At 44.3% G+C, this 19,735-nt stretch overlaps 1 protein-coding gene across 2 annotated transcripts in view; it reads right to left on the bottom strand.

The window, feature by feature from the left end:
* Positions 1–1,639: 1,639 nt before the first annotated feature.
* RAB7A (RAB7A, member RAS oncogene family) overlaps positions 1,640–19,735 on the bottom strand; it is a 31,743-nt gene continuing 13,647 nt past the window's right edge. For both annotated transcript variants that reach the window (XM_084634434.1, XM_084634435.1), the window contains 5 exons: positions 10,116–10,176; positions 7,917–8,043; positions 4,766–4,984; positions 3,327–3,455; positions 1,640–2,958 (listed from right to left, as the gene is read on the bottom strand). In XM_084634434.1, coding sequence (XP_084490560.1) covers positions 2,863–2,958; positions 3,327–3,455; positions 4,766–4,984; positions 7,917–8,043; positions 10,116–10,168 — 624 coding nt within the window. In that variant the 5' untranslated portion in view covers positions 10,169–10,176 and the 3' untranslated portion in view covers positions 1,640–2,862. The remainder of the gene's footprint in view (positions 2,959–3,326; positions 3,456–4,765; positions 4,985–7,916; positions 8,044–10,115; positions 10,177–19,735) is intronic.

Here is a 19,735-nt window from a genome sequence, read left to right as displayed (position 1 = left end):
AGGTGCCTGCTGTAGAGGACATAGAACAGATGGCCCTTGTATGTAGCCAGTGCAGTCTACACTACCAAGTAAAGTATCAAAGAGGTAGCATGTTAGCCTGTACCCTTCTCTTCGTGTGCCAGTATATTTACACCTGCATCTGTCATTTTCACACCACACATCTGAAATGGGTTTTTTAAACCCAAAGGCTTATGCCCAAATAAATGTGAGTCTTTTAGGTGCCACCAGAATCCTTGTTGTTCTACCAAGTAAGGTGGGCACGGGTGCTGCCACTGCAGCACTCAGCACTATGGAAAAGAGCAGCAGGAGAGAGCCGTGCACCATCACAGGCTCTCAGAGAATTTAAGTACTGTAATGGATTAAGAGGAATTGTGGAGTGGCCTGTAGCACTACGGAGCCATCCTAGAAAGGAGAAGATGCTTAGAGTTCTGAAGGAGTCCCTCAGTCTCCAAGTTAAAAATAGTGCACCAGCAGGCAAAGTTGTGGAGGGGGGATGCTGTCTCACTGTGCAGATGAGTTGGATGTAGGGTTAAGAGGCTTCCTACACCAGAAGTGAGCTCCAGCCAGCAGCTTTGCTTTAAATGCTGCTAGCTACAGGAGGCAGGGGTGTGCTCTGGTCTGTTTAGGATTAACTAAGGGTGCCTTGACACTGGCCTCTCTCCTCACCACACAGAGTTTTATTTGGTCCAGACTTTATCTGTAAAGCAGGGGGAAAAGGGATATAGCCTTCCCTCTCCCCAACAAAAAGAGTTCTTCCACCACACTACATTTGCTTGCTATATTAAGCCATAGTCCTCCCTCTGCAACTTGAGAATTGTGACCAGCTGCCAAAGCTTAGAACGTTCACTTTAACCCTAGTGTGGGTTCTCTTATTAGTCAGTGTAAAAAGCCAATGGTGGCATTTGAGACCTTGTAGATATTGAAGCAGAGAAAAGTCAGTTGGAGCTGGTAGTAGATCTGGGTTGCCCTTCCCTATTCCCCCCCACTCCGAAGACCTTGACTTGGGTCATCTGTCTTTAACAGTAGGCTAGTACTGTGGTTAACAGTCCATGCAAAGATGGCAGGAGAGGGGAGTGTCAAGGAGATTCCACAGCACTGAAGTGTAGTGCAACACTTCTTCCTGCAGACAGAAAAGTGCCTGGGTGTAGCAGTTAGACACCACTTGCTCTGCAGAGCACCACCATCATGCAGGGATTGCATATCAGCCAATCATGTTATGTTAATGCAAACATGATCTTACAGGAACTGCCTAGGGCTCCAAGAGGACTGGACACCAGGGGTACAATGAAGTGAACTCTGCTTCATCTGCTGTACAGCAAGTGGACAATTAGAGCTGGAGCTTCCCTGTAACCTGTTCCATCATTTGCTGAAGTCTCTAGACAACAGCGCCTCTCAAGCCTTTTCTAGGAGTTTTATCAAGCAGTTAGAAGGCCTGCTCATTTCCATTATTTAAGAGTTTAAAGCTACAGAGATCACTGCTGGATTTTTCTTCTCTATAGAGGAAATAAAGGGTGGGAGACAAGGCCCTTCATTTAGGAAGGGCTCACTTTAATTTAGTTCCATGAGTTCCCATTACAGAGCATGGGAGACAGTTTAATAGGGAAGATAATCAGAAACTGGGAGGAAAACCACCACCAAGTTTTGTTCTTGTTAAGTTTATTGGCATCATGTTTGTCACAACCGCTTAGCCTACGTACTAGAATGTAGACCTCTGGAAAACGGGTAGAAGAAGTGTTCCATTGAAGCAAGCTACAAATGCAAGAACAAAGACTAGGGAAAGAGGAGGAAATGGAGGGGACAACCAAGTTTTTCCCATACCAAAAATTCCAGATTAGTGGTTGGCACAAGGGGAGGAAAGATTTATATTCCAGGTCATTTGTCAAGGGATCACCACCTCAACCCAGGAAAGGGAAAGATGAGCTCCTTCCACAAAGGTGGGAGTTACTGGAACACCTCAGACTTTAATGTTCTGCAAAGAATGCAAAAAAGTTAGTGGACAGGGAAGGTGAACAAACAAGATGAACATTTGATAGCTGTATTTAATTTTTTGCATCCAATAATCCAGTATGCACATCCTCTGAAAATTTAGAGACAAGGAAGCCAGACAGATTTTCCAGGAGATGAAGCTTTTTTCTGCTCTCAAAGTCAATAAAAAGGTTTACATAATTCTTGCTTCTACTGTACAGAATACTGCCTCTATCTAGACTTTGTTGCTAGCACACTGCATTTCAGAGTCCTCCTCACTTTCTAGTGGATCTGTGTTTCAGTACTTAAACATGTAATTCAAGAATTTTACACTAATTTATACATTTTTAATTGGTTGCATATATTAACATGTACTATAAGATTTTTCCTAAAGAAGCATTACATAATACATGGATACTGTAAAAAGATCTGATTAGTTAAAAGTAACAAGCATTAACAGATACATACAAAACTCAACCTAATTAGACTGAGTGCTGAGCTTGCGATGAACTATGGGTAATCAGCCTTTCCAGTTGCAGCCTTCACAGGGGAACACAAGACAGTTAAAAATGTATGTCAATTGTTACACAGATTACCTGTAAACAGTCTTTCCATTGGACACCTGAATTAGCTTACGTTCCAAACTTACATAAGAATTTCCATTTTAAACTAAGAGAAAGGCCTGTTACCATGAAGTGATGTGGAAGGATGTAGGGACATGGATGAGTTCTGTGTAAGGGAATGGGCTTACAGTTGCTCATGGTAGATGGGGAGGATTTTGGCAGCTGGAGATGGGAGTTTATTTCATTTGTTTTTACACAGAAGAGGGGCTGTGTGTTTGAAGGCCTAAGTGTGATCTGTTTGTGAAGGACTGTGCTCAACCCCTCCATCTCCATCTCAGCAGCTGCAGGACTCTGCAGTGGCCTTTGCTCGGTCATTCTTGTCTAGTTTGATGGGTTCAGGGAATTCGTTGTAAAGCTCCACCTCCGTTTCCTAAGAAGAGAGAGAAGAGAGTCACTAGTTATAGATTTTACTTGTTCTCAGCTAGGTCTGCACCACTGAGGGAAGCGGGTAGTGTACAGTGTTACAGACTGCTATTGGGGAAGGAAGCTTTCTGCTGGGAAGAGGATTGCCCAAAGGAGGAGTAGGGAAAGGACACCAAGTCTGGAAGACATCAAAGATGGCAAGTGCTGGCTTGGCACACTCCTTTGGGAAGGGGCAGATACTGATGCAGAGAAGTCAAATTCAGCACATCTCCTGCAAGTGTCATTAGCTTAAATGCAACATGACCAGCTTAGATTCTGGTTGCAGAGTTGACTGGAAAGCCACTAGAGGGTGCTAGATATTTCTTCATATCATACCTGTTTAAGTGCATTTCGTGCAATTGTCTGGAAAGCTTGTTCCACGTTAATGGCCTCCTTGGCACTGGTTTCAAAGTAAGGGATGTTATTTTTGCTGTAGCACCAGGCCTGTGCTCGTTTTGTGGTAACCTGTATGAGGAACAGGGAACAATCACCACCTTCATCTATGGCAGGGTGGCCAACCTGTGGCTCCAAGGCCACACGCGGCTCTTCACAAGTTAATGCGGCTCCTTGTATGGGCGCCGACTCTGGGGCTGGACCTACAGGTGCCAACGGGCGCTCACTGCTCAACCCTTGGCTCTGCCAAAGGCCCTGCCCCCACTCCACCCCTTCCCCGAGGCTGCCATGCCCTTGCTACTCCCCCCAAGCCTCCTGCACACCACGAAACAGATGCTCAGGAGGGGCGGGGGGGGGGGGGAGAGCTGATGGGGTGCTGCTAACATATTACTGTCTCTGGCAATGTCCATTGGTAAATTCTGGCTCCTTCTCAGGCTGGCCACCCCTGATCTATGCAAAGAGCACTCTGCCAGTGTTGGTCCTCAAGTGGAGAATTTTTTTTTTAAATTAAGAAAACACCTACCACATGTATGGACAGAAAGCTAGCATCCAGTTTGATCAGCTAAAGTTGCTGCCTTAGGTGGAAGGCGAACATGGTACAGTTTGAATCCTAACTGCAGTAAGATTTTGCTACAGCTGGAGCAAGTGAGATATTTTGTCTAGAATGCAGCTAGATTAACTCCACTGTCTAGCACTTTGGCATCAGTTCTCCAAGAACTATGGAGTCATCTGCATAGTCCAACTGCCCCCAACCCTTGGGACTCAAAGAGTCAGGTATATGCTGGATGTTACAATGTACGTCCTAACTGTCACTGCATGGGCAACATACAAGAGAACTGCTTTAGAAAACCCAGTGAGTTGCTTGATAATGGCTGGGATTTTAGTGCAGAGATTGAACTTTTGCTTGAGGTATTCTGAAGGATGTTTGCCCATCCCCTCCTGCCCCAGATTCCTCAGAGGAAGCCTCCGCTTTAGGTATGTTATGAACCCTACAGTCACAATGGACACCCCTTTCCTCCACACAGCACGCAAGACAGACCAGCAACATTTTCACCAAGCCAGAGGTGACCAGGAACTGCATGGAGTAAGTCTTTGAGATGGCTTGGCGCAGCTAAATAAGACTCAACTAGCATCTGTGCTGCACTTCTTGAACCACTGCCTCATGTTTCCTCTAATGTTATGCCCCTTCTCTCCAAGGGAATGTATGCATGGCTCTGTAGAGGACAGATGGGTAGCCCTCTTCACAAGGGCCCAGCTTAAACAGTGTTAGCGGTGACTCTCTAAGCTGCCCTGATGCTTTGGACAAGACTAAGCTGCCTCTTAGAATTATCCCGACAAGCTCTCTGATACAGTGGCCTTTCTTGAAAGCTACTGAGACTTACTTGTCTGTTTTCTAGGTCAATCTTGTTTCCCAACACAACAAAAGGGAAGTTCTCAGGATCTCTTGGACTGGCCTGAATGAGAAACTCGTCCCTCCAGCTGTCTAGGGTTTTAAATGTATTTGGAGCTGTCACATCGAATACCAGCACGCAGCAGTCTGCTCCTCTGTAGAAGGCCACCCCCAGAGACTGAAACCGTTCCTGTCCTGCTGTATCCCATATCTATAGAAAAAGCAGAGGGACAAGTTAGTACAGAAGTTACTTACTGGACTTGACATGGGTCTTGGGGGCAGCTCTAGTGCCATTTAAATTGAGGGATCTAGCATATTTGTTTATCCAATGCCCCTTGGAATTCTGCAGTCCTCAACACTGCCATGAGGCTGGTTGAGAGAAATTAGGGACTTTCCCTTACATCTCCTGCACATATGGCATGTGCAAGAAGTCACTATAAGCTGAGCAAAACTGGCCCTTCCTAAAGGCCCTTAGCTCCTTGTAGGAGGCAAGACTACTGCAGTTTCAGAATTGTATCAAACTTCTGAATCCTGTCAAATTTAGACCAGTGCATCAAGAAAGTTTAAAATAAGTGACACTTTGGGATTGGATAGTCAAGAGATTATACATATCCTGGCTTTCAAAAGCCATCTGTATCACACTGTTACAAGAGATACAGGAGTAGGCAGCCACAGTGAGTCTAGATCTGAGCAACATTGAATCCTATTTGGAAGACAAGTTTCCCCTGAGGCTTTTCAGACAGATGTGTTAGGTTTGAGAATGCAGTAGTGCTTTCATATGTTCATGTATATCTTTTACAAGTTTCACCATGTACCTCAACCCTACCAATAGGTAAGCAACCAGCAAAAAACAAGCTAAGACAACTCTACAAGCTAGTAGTTTCCCTACAAGCCAATGTGATGTGGTCAGGAATTCTATGCACTAATATCCTACCATTCAATTCCTCCCCCCCTGCTCCCAGAGTGATTTCCAGTCAGACTCAATCAATTTCTTGTTTCCCCAAGACAGCTGGAAGTTCTGATCATTTAGAATTCCTGTCTGCAGCTGGTTTGAGTTTAATTGCAAGCTGAAGTTCAACAGCAGTTTGTTAAAGTGAGTCCTGGGAAGTCTCTTCCCTGCCCCACTCCCTTTTGTGTAAGAAGCAGAGCAAAATCTGCAGCAAAGTTGGGAAAAGTCAAGCATGATGGCAGTTCTGTGCTTTAGCCCATTTGAAGTTGGGTGGCCAGGTTGTCCACAGCAGAGCAGCCATACTAGAGGGCTACCCCCTGGAGTATTTCAACAGAACACTAGAGTTTCCAGTAGATATTTCCCTTTGATAGCTCTTTAGATCTGAAGAAGAGATTAGAATTGGAGAAGCTTACCCAAAGTCAATAAAAATCATCAGAATAGGAAGTTGAGGGGTACAAGTCTTCATGCTTCAGAGTGTAAGCCAATCACTAGCTGACACTAGGGAAGGCCTTCCCCTCAGCAAAAGGGTGGGGGGGGATTTACTGAATCTTCCTACAGAAGATCCAGTTTAGTTACCAGTATTAGAGACTGGACTAGTGACCTAGCAATTCTGTTACCAGATATCAATATTCCTGATCAGTGGGTATGGGAATAGTTAAGCCAGTTGTGTTCTAGTCTAGAAGATAGTCCACCCATCACCCCGATTGGTTCAAAATCTACTGCACACTCCCTCTTAGCCCCCACCCCCTGTCAGGGGCCCAGGTCAATAATCCTCAAACTGTGGGGGTAGGCCTCCTTAGGGAGGTGCAGAGGAACATTTGGAAGACAGGAAGCAGGGCCTGGGCCAACCTTCACAGGGAGTGGGGAGGGAGTGCCAGGCTTCTAGTCATGCTTCACCTCCAGTCTTGCTCCTCCCCCATCCCCAGCTCTGCCTTCAACCCAAGCTCTGCTGCTGAGGAAGCCTTGGCTGTGCAGTAGTGGAGGAGGGGTACAGACAGATTCTGTTAATGGTGGTGGTGGTACAGGGGGAGGGGGAGAAGGAAGACTGGAAAAGTTTGTGCACCACTGGCCTAGGTTGTGTGTATGAAAAAAGCAAACATGTCATGGCCAGTCACTCTGACCACAGTAGTGTTCTAGCCTAGAACATTAAGGGTCTGCATACACTAGAAGGCTAGACATGCTATCCTATTCTTGGGGCATCCTTGTATTAGTGTGTTTAAGGAACCAAGTGGATAGTGTTCCAGCCCAGGACCTGGTGGTAATACTACCCAACAGCTCTATAAGTGTCCCAGACACAAATAAAGCAGTGTTTGAACACCCAAAGCAACTAAGCACTGGTGTTATTAGGCTGCATAGATAGTCCTGCTTACACTGCTCCATGTAGGATGGGAAGCTATTTTGGCTTGAACTGCTGGTAAATAAGTCTCCTCAATTTACTTTCTAGGCCACTGAAGACAGGGCCTTACAATCAGAAGGTTAGACTTGTGACTAATCTGCAGTCTGCTAGAGAAAGGAGTAATTCCTTCAAAGGGCCTTTCATGCCTGGCTCTACAAGTACTCTGCCTTCTCCTCCCTCCCATGAGGGAAAGATTTATTAATTGATAACTGGATAAGTTGGATACCTCCCATTTAAGAGGGCTAACTGTATCTTGAACTAAAGTTCTTGGATCTTAGCCCAGGATAGTGCCTTCTTCATGCCACCCTTGTACTCTGCTTGGCCACTAAGCCTTCTGTTTTGGCTGGCTGTAGCCAGCCTTCAGAACTCCCCACCATGTGAAGGCCTCAGCTTGAGGCCTTCCCCTGGTTTGTACTTTCTCAAGGGACAAGATGTAGAGAAAGGCTTCTCCCTCTGTCCCTTAAACGCAACTGAGGAGCTGCATTTAATATCTGAGGTGGTTAGAAACTGATGGCCAAAGGGAGAAGAGTAGCTAAGAAATGCAAAGATCCAAGGAGCCAGCATAGATATTTGTAGGATTATGGTTAAGGGTCACCTGCAGTTAATTCAATCCTGAGCCAACATGCAGGGAATTACTGTGAAGTTGGGCACAGAAATGCTGGACCTCAGCTGCTTATATTTGGCATGAATGTGTACTTCTGCCCACTCCTGAGCACTTTACATCTGAGCTGTGAAAGCCTCTTAAAATAGGCAAGTAAACAAGAGATGAGATGCTAGCAGCTCAGTCGCTATCCTTACCTGCATTGTGACTAATCTATCATCCACCATCACCTCCTTTGTCAGGAAGTCCGCTCCTATTGTAGCTTTGTATTGGTTACTGAATTTCTTGTTCACATACTGGTTCATGAGTGAGGTTTTCCCCACCCTGTAGGAAGAGAAAATGAGGCAAGACTAATCAAGAAGTAATTTCTGCAGACAGCATTTTGATACCCATAAGCGATTCAGTCCAAGCGTTTTTGCTTTATTTAATATCAGGATTAAGGCACCAGGACCTTCACTCTGAAGTATGTTGACCAAATGCCTGATCACAGTGAGCAGGACATTTAGAAGACACTTGCATTATTGTGGATGGGAGAAGTGACTATGAAGCTCCTTGAGCTAGAGAGATGTTCTCAGGCTGTGTAAGCTCAACCAGCCCATTTGGTTCTGATGAGGAAAGGGAATAATTGCAAGCACTTTTGGAAGTGTTCCTTTCGGACAGGTTTCAGAGTAACAGCCGTGTTAGTCTGTCTTTGCAAAAAGAAAAAGGAGTACTTGTGGCACCTTAGAGACTAACCAATTTATTTGAGCATGAGCTTTCGTGAGCTACAGCTCACTTCATCAGATGCACACTGTGGAAACTGCAGTAGACATTATATACACACAGACCATGAAATAATACCAGCAGGACAGTGGGGTGGGAGGGGGTATTGTTTCATGGTCTGTGTGTATATGTCTACTGCAGTTTCCACGGTATGCATCCGATAAAGTGAGCTGTAGCTCACGAAAGCTCATGCTCAAATAAATTGGTTAGTCTCTAAGGTGCCACAAGTACTCCTTTTCTTTCCTTTAGGACAGACACTGCTAAACTTTTGCTGCATCATCCCCTCCCTTCACAGGGAAAGTTTTCCCAGGGACAGAGAAACACTGGGGAGTGGTAGCTCATGCCTGGAGCAGCAGCAGCAGGACTTGGCTGGTGCCCATCCCCAAAGAACCACTTGGGGCAGACCAGGGCTCTTTAGCCCCATGCAGCAGAATGGAAATATTCAGAGCTGTGACCACAGGTGTCCAAGTGAGGGCAGCAGCAGGGAGTGTATGTATGAAATCTAGCAGACTGCAACTGGAGCAGGGCAGTTGTCCCATCCGTGTCCACTGGAGACTCCTGTGGATTCTGCCGCCCTGGCCCAGACAGCCCCATGCTGCAGCCACCCCCCATAGGCTTGTTGTACCTCTCCCCTGCCCTGGGAAGGTGTGCCAGTTTGAAGATTCTATTCTTCAGAAAGGAGTGCACTGGATGTTGAGATAGTACCCAGCACAAAGGGACCCCCCCAGACATGATTTTAGGCCTTCAGACAAGGGGCAGGGATTGGCTTTCAATAGAAATTAGCTATACTGCTCTCACACCTCAAGTCCCTTCAGGTTATGAAGTGAAAACAGCTAATGGAATCTAACATGATGAACAAAGCAGTTTGAATGGTATTGCTACAGTAGCCAAATAACTTCATCATGTCCAGTGGAGACATAAGACCTTAACATACTTTGCATAGTGAAGTAGCCTGGGAGTGGAGATTCTGCTAGATATACCAGCTTAGAGGTTACCACCACTCCCTCAAGGCTACCAAGTGCTCTCTGTTCAGCAACTTGCTGTATGTGGTGGCATGACAGATTTGTTTATCTGATGAGACTCAGGGTTGAATTACTGTTTGTGCAGTAAATCCAAGAACAAAGAAGCATCTGCTTCACTGATTAACAGGAAGCTGAAGTTAACATCTTTGCTCAAGGTATCACTTGTGTATTGTTCATTACTCCCAGATAACAAGCGAGTGGCTAGCACAGTATATTTAGTATTAATTGTTTTAGGACCCAATTCCTCATTGTCCAATGAGATGGTAAAAGCTTTAGGAGACTCCCAGGAATAAGACTTCAAATTTCTAAATGCAGATTTAGAAGATTTTTACCAAGTTGAGTCACCATAGAAACTTTGGCAATACGGTAGATTGCCAGTATTTCTAAATATGGAATTGGGGACAAACACTGGGAACAAGGGGCTGTCAAGTGTCCTTAAAGCCATAAAGGCAGTATAGTAGTCAGCTGCTTTCCACAACTCAAATTTCCATCTCACTCTAATACTTCACTGGTCCAACCTAGGGAAGGACAAGCATTTGCAAGCCACATTATGGGACACTTCAGCTGGACACAAGTTGTTTACATTAAGTTAATAAAGGCTCCTCCACTTACCCAGAGTCTCCAAGGATAATGACTTTCAGTAACACTTTCTTCCTAGAAGTCATCTTTCAAACTAAAAAGGAAAGAGAAGAGTTCTCATCATTCTGATGAGGAAATGACTGCACATTGTTATCAAACTAAGTCAAGTAGTTAACCTGGAATTGAAACTCTCCAAGCTTAAACATCCTATATCCCTGAAAGTTTTAAATGCAACCAGAGACTTCTGGAGCTTTAGAGTACAATTAATACTTGGCCACCAAGTTACTAATTAGTGGTTGCTCATTGGTTTAGGCCTCTTTGATTGCCATAAACTTTGTATAAATGGTGAGGCATAGACCATCTGCCCACCTCTGCTAGTAGCCTGAGCTACAGCCCCCACTATGTTTTATAAGACTATCCAGTCTGGCTTCTTTTGGACATGTTGGCCCAAACTGACTCACCTGGTAGTACTGAGCTTAGCTAGTGTAGCCTAATGGCACCAGTTAGAGGGGGGCTTCTTGTCCCTGTCAAGTCTCCTTGAGAGACCACAGACAGTACAGATTAGAGTTCTATTTCTAGGTAAGTCATGCAAAGAGGGAAGTATTAGGTGTTTGGAGTAAGGTTAGAGGACACACGCAATAGCAAGAGAACTGAGATGGTGAACTTTCCAGTTGACCATCCTGATAGAAATAGTACTAGTAGTCTAGATCACTAGGATGTGTGGGGCACTGAGCAATGGAACTCAATAGGAGCAGCCTATGCTAAGGCTAGGAAAAGTGGTTACAAACCGCTCTGCAAAAAACCAAAACACACCCATCCCCTCACCCACAATGAGAATCCAATGCAATTAAAAACCAAATCCTACCATGCAAGAATGTTTCAATTTCATTTAAAATATGTTTAAAAAAGTTTTAGCAAAAATGGTTGCTAAGGGTCAATTTACTGAAAGGGACTCCCCCCCCCACACTGTAAGCTTCTTAGAAGAGTCAGCTGTGGCATCATGTTTTTAATACACTATAGTGTACTTGGAGAACTGACTGTTGAGCTGAACAGTTGATAGAATTTCTGCTTCTGAGGTCCTCTTCACTAGGCTAGAAGAAGTTTGAGGACCCAAGTTTAGATACTGCTCTAGCTCCACTGCTCTCATTGGTTGGCCAGCATTGGTTCATTTGGTTGCCCAGTATCGATGGGATTGTACTATATATTTAGTATAGGGGCCTTAATGGCATTTTTAATGTTGCTCTCAGCACAGCACAGATGGGGGCATGCTCACTGTCGCCATTTTGAGCTTGTCTGTATACCACAGTTCCTTGTGCTCCCCATCTGTCTACATCCACCTGTTTTCTCATCTAGATTATAGGCTTAGTAGGGCCTAGCACAATATAAAGAAGTCTGGGTTAAACCAGTTTAAGCAGATTCAGTACTGCTTTGTGTTTATAGAAAGTCTAACTGCTGCAGAACAATCACATGTTTATTGGTCCCACAAAGCCAGAGGGCACCCCATAATTCACCATTTCAGCATTCTGCCAAGGCCTATACATTTCTCAAAAGGTTTTCTAGAGAGGGAAAAAAAGGAGTACTTTAAGCTAAACTTTAAAGTTACTCATCTTCATGTTTCATCCAGTTTTAGAGCTCCTTTCCCCCTCATCCAATTATGCCCTTTTCAGGGCAAGGATGCTCTGTTGGGGTTAACTGCTTGCATTGAATCAATCATTCTAGTAAGTGTCACAGCAGATTCTGATCCAGTCTTAATCAGAGTTCTCAATGTAGGGAACAGGTCATGGTATAATTCATTAGAGACAAATGTGGGATGGACCTGAGATTTGGACTCCTCACAAGTGACAGGAGTGATTTTTAGAGTTTATTTGGAAGAAGAGTTTGAAGAGCAGTCATTGATGTCATTTGCCATTGACCAGCAGTCAACTGCTTAATACTCTTAGCAAGAGAGGGGTACACAGACGTTTACTCTTGTTGACACCACTCAGCAGCACTATGCAAACAGACTTGTGTGCCTTACAATCAAGGCCCTGTGTAAGTAACAATTTCATGGACTGCAAGAAAATGTTAGCCCAATACTGTCATTTCCTCCGTGCCCAGCAAGGAGACAAGCAGGCATTCCTGCTTCCACCTCCCCATGAGGCCCCAGCTACTTGTGGGGTGGGGGCCAGTCATGGATTTGGTTGGTCCAATCCTGAGGGAGAAAGGGGCTGCAGGCCAGGGGGTACCTCACTATACAGCGCTGTCCAGTAGCCCTGACAGTGTGACTGTTAGGAGTTGCTGCCCCTACCCCTGGTCACACCCAGGAAGACACTGCTACAACAGCTGGCAAGGAGTTAAGACCAGGAGCCATCCCCCATGACACCTACTTATGTTACAAATGGCAGTGGTGCTTGCTATTGCGCAGACTAGTAACAATGGAGCTCAGGCTCAGCTCCTGTGGTGTCTTTGGGTCTCATGGGTGCTGCTGCGTGGCACCATTCCCAGCCCCCCCCCCCCCACCCCCTGCTGGCTTGACAGCAGCCGCTGGGCTGGAGCTAAACATTGAGTGAGCTAGGACTTGATCCCTTGCCCAAACGAGGTCAGACAAGTCAGCCTGGAGATTAATTATTGCTCCACCCCAAGGATAGGGCTGGCTGCTGTGCCCCCCAAAACAGCCGCATCAGGGAGGTGGAAGCCAGCATCCCAGCTTCCACCTCCCTTCATTGGAAAACTGCAGCAGTTGGCAGCCATGTGAAATCTGAACTTTCAGTCATGATACTGATTTTTAAATTTGATTTTTCAAGCCTTATAGTCCACCCAACTTTCTTCACCTCAGAATGGTGACAGTACCCTGAAGTACCAGCTTGCAGACAACCAACTGTATGGCACAGTTTAGGCTAAAGCCAATTTTGGTTTCTAAAGGCACTTTAATCTCTGTAAAGATTCATGTACAAAGTAGTCTTACTGGTGTGCTCTCAATTACTGTTGAGTCTCACTTCTCTAGGAAAAGTAAAGAGTTTTCAAAAAATTGAAAGTAAATTCTACAAGTAAACAAATTTATACAGTTAGTTTCACTCCTACTGGAAAGTTCAGCATCACTGCCAATACACTTTTTCCTGGCATTTAGAGGCAGCTTTTGCCACTTCAAATGTATTAGTTTGTAGAGCTCCCAGTAACTTAGAAAGTTATGTATACACTCTAGCTGTAGAGTGACTTGACTTACTGCTCCATTAGGAGCCCTCCAGTTCTGCTATTGAAGATGTTATGAATTGCTTCGGACAACATAGGAACTGCTAGGCTGACACCTCACCTTCAGAAATTAAGTACTAGTCAGGATTGGCATTTCAATGATCAGGAGGCTGTATTGCTCAAAGTGGCAATGTGAAGTTCTGATGCAAAGTGTTTTAATATCAACTGCCAAACTGAAATTGACATTTTAAGGGACTGACCATCTAGAATGCTAGACTCAACAGGGTATCAAGTTTAGTTGCATATTCTAGAATGTTTCCATTCAAACTTCATCTACACCAGTCTGAAGTAACTGCTGAGTATTATGGCTCTGGTGCCCAGGAAGGTAGCAAGCTATATGGAACAGTGAGTTTTGAGATCTGTAGCACTGAGTTTCACAACTGACAAATCCCTCTTGCTTGGTGGGAGAAAAAAAAAGATTAAGATGTGCTTCATCTTTCTAAGAAAATGACAGTTCTGAGTACCCTGTGCATGGACACAGTCCTGCTATATTCTGATCAGGACATTAAGCCAGTCTCCATTCTTTGAAGACTGCACTCATCATTGCTACTTGTGCCTGAGCAGCTGGGTCCTTTATTCATAAACATGAACTGACAGCTTTAGAAAGCTATAGCTAAGCCATACAAAACCCATCTGAACTCAGATGTAGTCAGTGCCTGGTGCACTGAATTTCAGCCTTTGACCAGGTTTGGTGTTTGATTGCTACAAGCAGGCCAGGAGAGCACGATGAGGGTACAGAACTGTGGCTTTATTGCCTTGATCATCAAAATTCCTGTGCTCCATTTATTGTTCATGGCAGTAACAGGTGGCTCTACCTTATTTGGGTTACACCAGATTTGCTTTGCAGTTTCTACAGAATGATTGGTGGAGCTGCCATGGTGTATGAAAGGAGATTTTAAATACTGGTGTAGATGATCTTGACAGCCCCTCCCAACTGTGCTGTCTTCCTCAGTCTGTTTCTCCCCTTGCTTGGGCCACAGCCTAATGGGGATACAATTCACTTGGAACAGACACCTGTCTATGCCCAAGACTGAAGAGGCATAGCTTCTAGAAACTTCACCCTTCTGCACCTTAGGAGGAAGTTCTCTTGTCTTTGGGGATACCTGTGAGACTGTTAATACAATAATCCTTGTTTCAGTTCCACTTTAAACATCTGAATTTAAACTTAAGATGACTTCTGGCTTAGCCCAGAGAAAGTGTGACTAGCTTAGATCTCTTGAAAGCAAGGCCCTCAGGTTAGACAGCCTGCTGTCTAGGGAGCAACTTTTTCTGCTGCCCTGATCTCTTATCAGCAACCTTTGTTTCCAGGCCGGTGTCCATTGATCCAGAACTACTATCCCTACTTTCCAAGCTAATTACAAAAGCCTTTTTTCAGTAGGCTAAACTGAGCTCATGCTGCCTTTCACAAGCCATCTGGCTGATTGAATCTAGTTTGTGAAGCCTCTTAAGCCAGAGGTGGCTAACCTGCGACTCCAGATCCACATATAGTTCAGAAGTTAATATGCAGCTCCTTGTCTAGGCACCAACTTTCCATTGTGCTGAGGGGTGCTCACTGCTCAACCCCTGGCTTGGCTACATGCCCTACCCCCCTTCCCATGAGCCTGGTGTTCCCTCCCTCCTCCCCCAAGAGCCTCCTGCACACCATGCAACAGCTGATTGGGAAGTGTGGGGAGGGAGCAGGGAGGTGCTGATCAGCAGGGCTGCTGATTTATTATGGTGGCTCTTTGGCAATGTACATTGGTAAATCCTGGCTCCTTCTCAGGCTGGCCACCCTGCCTTAAGCAGTTTGTGGGCAGGTCAGTAGAGACCCTTGGTCTATGAGGGATGCTCCCTTGTATCCTGTGGTGTTGGGTAAGTATGGGCTAGTTTGTTTTATTACAAGGGAATGTTGTAGAATTAATGCATAGGACCAAGTTCTATTTACTGGCTCTGCTACAGACTTCTTGTACAATACTGGGCAATTAACCTCAATTCTCTTCTCCAGTTGTGGTTTCACAAATTTACTGAGTTTGTCCCATTGCAAGACATCCTCATATGGAAGGAGTTGCATGCTTAAGCAGATTCTCATACTATGCTATTATGGAAAGCCTTCTATGGGACATTCATTCTTCCAAAACGTTTGAGAGATTTTACAAAGGCTATTCCAAGCTAAATTTGATATTGTGCCTTTAGTATTAACATAGGCTTTAGGATATTTGTGTTATCTTTTAAATCTGTGGCAGACTGTGAAGGTGCAGCTTCTTAAACTACCTTCACTTTAGTGAAACATGCATTCAAATAGACTTTCACCATCAATCATTAATCTACTCAAAGCTATGGAGAGCCTCAGAACCAAAGCTTTTTTGTTAAAGCACTTCAAGCAGCAAAGTGCCCCTCCACCCAAGGACAACCAAAACCCAAAAAACAGTGCAGTCTCTCCCACTGGGTAGGTCTACACTACACAGCTTTTAGCGACATGGTTGTGCTGCTACAAGTCAGGAAGTGTAGCTGCTGTTTGCCAGCTCTCCTGCCAGAGCTGACAAACAACCCCCCCCACAACAAGCAGGGTGTGTTGTCAGTAGGAGCATGCTCCTGATAAGTGCCAATGTGAACAGTGCATTATCAAAATGTCTTTTGGGGTGGGGGAAGAGAAGAGGTTTAGCACCTCTTAAAGAGGAGAGGTTGTTCAATTGCCAGTGTAGAAATAGCCTCAAAGACAAGTAGGTTTTTTGTATTCAAAAATGCAGGAAGGTTGAGGGTATTGTCAAGAGCATGTTCATTTGGAGAGTAGTTTTGCAGACTTGCTCTAGTTTAGGCCTTGTCTAGGCTTAGTTTTGCTGGTCTAGCAGGTGTGGTGTGGGGAGGGGGAAGAGAAGGAGAGTGCACTTACTAGTGAAGAGCCACCCCACAGATATAACTATGTTGGGAAGAGCCCTGATGGAGACTCAGTTATACTAGCATAAGCACTCTTGCTGGTAGAAGCTTTTGTTGTTTGGGGAACTGGTATAATCTACACCACTAAAAGCCAGCATAAGCTGCATCTGTGCAAGGAGAGAGTGCCAATTCAGCTATAGTGGCAAATCCTTAGGGATTCTCTTCCTCTCCAGAAGATCATCTCAGCCTGTGCTCCATGTTGGTCAGCCAGTTACCCAAATCAGATGAATTGGTGTTTGTTTAGTCAAAGCAAAGGTAAGCATAGTATGAACTAGTCCCTTTACTAAAGGGAACCTGTTAAACCTAAACCAGTTCAGATTAGGTGTACCACTATGTAAGATTGGTAAAACAAGTCTCTAAAGTCTACCTTTAGAGAACTAGAGCATACAAGAGACAGTCTGCTGTATGTTTCTAGTAGAAATGGAAGAACTATCAATTGCTATTCTAAAGCAGCTTCCTGAAAACTTTGTCTGCAAGTCTTGTTCTATAAGATGACTGCTGGCCAGATAAGCAAGTTAGTTTCAGAATAGCTATGCAGGCCAAAGAAGAGAGATTCTTATATTGGGCAATTGGACTATTTATCCAGTCTAGATAACATTTCTAGCTTGATAGTTGTGAAAAGTTGAATACCAATTGTTTTATACCAAATGTGTAGACCCTCCTAGTGAGGAATTAGAGCTAAATGACTCATTAGAAGAAAGTCTAATAGTGTTACTATCTTGTAGGAGAGCATATTCACATTTCTTGCACTGGCTCCAGCCAGCCATTCTTGGAGACCATCTGAAAACTCCTGTCAGTCACTAAACCAGTCAGCAGCATTCCTTTCTGGTGGCTTAATCTTTGCTAGGGAAACTAGGTACTCTCTAAACAAGAGTCCTTTGCCTTATTCATGACTTAGGAAGTTCTCCCTCCTCCCAAGAGCACAGGTTGATCCAGCAGCCTTGGAGGCTAAATCTAAAAACCACACTGAAATGTGCATAATCCAGGCATCTACATTCTCAGTCTCCCAGTGCTCCCTCTTCAAAAAACAAAACCCCATAGCTCAAACCTACTAGCCAGGCAAGGAGCAGAGCTGTGTCTTTACCAGTTCTGATTTCAGAAAAGCCAGATGAGCTTTATAGCTAAAACTGTTGGATAGTTCCCAAGAAGAGTCAGAAGTTACCTAGGAAGTTGTGTTCTTCCAACTCCAATCAGTATATACCATTCTGTAGTAATAGTCATTAGAGGAAATATAAGTGCTTATTTAAAGTGCAACTTATTAGAAATTCTTCTGCAATTGTCAAGAGGCAGCATGAGACGATACCATTGTGACTATGCCCTTTTGTTTCCAGTCCTCAGGGACAGGACCAGCTGTTTAAACATGCATCTCTACAAATTAAAAAGATGCCCTAGAGATGCTCACAACCTCTCTAACTTTCACTTAACACTCTTAAGTTACTTGATAATCAACTGGATGGATGCACAAGCTGAGACATGGCAGTGCCCCAAAACATCCAAATCAGTTACCTTTACAGTAGTCTACTGTCAAACAGGTGTAGTGCACACTGATGTTTGATGAGTCTGCCTTGTACTACTGTGAGGAGGCTGTTTCCCCCAGAACAGTGGTTCTCACCAAGAGGTATGTATACACTCGGGGGTAAGCAGAAGTCTTCCAGATGGTACATCAACTCATCTAGGTATTTGTCTAGTTTTAGAACAGGCTACTTAAAAAGCACTAGTGAAGTCAGTGCAAACTAAAATTTCATACAATTACTTTGTTGATTCTGCTGCACACAATATTTATATTCAAGTTGATTCTATGATAAAAATGAGAGCAATTTTTCAGTAATAGTGTGCTGTAACACTTTCATATTTTTATAAGCAACTAGTTTAAGTGAGGTGAAACTTGGGGTATGTAAGACAGACTTCTGAAAGGGGTCCAGTAATCTGGAATGGTTGAGAGCCTCAGCCCTAGAATATGAGGGAGCTTGAAAAGTTCATCTTCAGGGCAAGGAATAAGCACTCTCCTGGGAAAGCTATCAGCTCCAGCCAAGTCTAAGCTTTCAATTGGGACCTGTGTAAGTAATGCACTGCTGTTGTCTTAAGGTCTGAAAAGAGTCCCAGGGATTTTGTTGCTTGTAGTGTTGCCAACCTGCAAAGTTACCAGTTTGTCAGTTTTCCACTCCAAGCAGTAGAAGTGTGGAGAAACTGAAAATACTGCCAAGAACAGCCCAAAAATGGAGGGCAGGGTAGCAGGGACATTCATGACAATAGCTAGGAAGCTCTGAGGTTGAAAGTGGGACAGTGCTTGTCCCTTCTGCAGAGTGTGGAAAAGATAGCCTTGGGCATTACTAGTAGAGATGATCATACAAGGGTGAGAACCAGAGCAGTTTGAACCCTTACCTCCCCCTGCCAGCCAACAGAAAGAGGGAAGGTAGTTGCTCCCCAACTATATCTTCAGTGGTGGCAAAGAGCATTTAAGCCATCTGACTATGAATCTTCTGGTAAATTTTAAGTTCTAGGTGTGTGGCTAGGATGCACAAAATAGTGGGTGAGCAAGTGTTAAACAGCAGAGGAAAAAAGGACCATCATAATGTGTGGGGCAGATGGAACAGTACAAGTGTTCTTTGATACCTCTGAATAAAATGGACAGAGTTAAGAGGAAACTAGTGTAATAGGTAGTCACTATTTAATTAGTGCTGTTAGCTAGGAAGCACAGCAGTACAGGTATTCATCCTGGCTGATGTGGCCAGAACAGCCCAGCAGAACACCTCTGCTCTTGTAGAGGAATACTATGGGATCTTTGACCCAGCAGATATCCTGGTAGCAGAGTAATTGGGAATTATGCCAGGTTATTTGAAGTTAGTATTTCAGTAAGTGATCCAATAAAACCTCACAAGCAAATGTTTGCAGTCAAGGCTTATACTGAAACTCTTCCACTCCAGGGCTAGTGTAGGGAAATGTCTTTGTTTTCCCTCTCAGAAGTTGAGCTAAACATTTAGAGGATGGTATCCACTTCAAGAGATTTCTATTACTCACCAGTCATGACATTCTGCATGAAGGAAAGTAGTTTAAGAGAAATTAAAGTGGAAAGAGTACATATGGATTTTGTGAATAAAAGATCTAAGTTAAGTAGACACCCATTGTCCTGAAGCATTCTTTCAGCTTGAAATGTGACAACTTCCCACTACTCCATCCTAGAAGTGGCAAGATATCCAGAGGCCTGGTCACCTCCCCCCATGAAAGAGGTCTATTTATAATACTTCAAGAGAACAGCATAACTTTGCTGCTAACTGGGTAGCTAAGAAAGCAATTTCTCAGGAATTTAATACTTCTACTTGGTGGGTTAACTGAAGTGCCTTTTTCTATTCTGAAATGTGCTGTCGGAAGTGAAGTCCACCATGGGTTCAACATATACCAACCAATGCAAATTGTGACCTTTTGGTGAATAAAAATTACATCTGAAGTTCAGATGCTCATTTGACACTAGATATCAGAACTAGACTTGATGGTAGCTGTTCAGTCAAAGGACA

The sequence above is a fragment of the Lepidochelys olivacea genome (assembly GCF_965140295.1).
Source record: "Lepidochelys olivacea isolate rLepOli2 genome assembly, chromosome: 7".
NCBI lineage: Eukaryota > Metazoa > Chordata > Testudines > Cheloniidae > Lepidochelys > Lepidochelys olivacea.
Note: the sequence above shows the minus strand (reverse complement) of the source record. Positions and strands in the feature narration are given on the sequence as shown.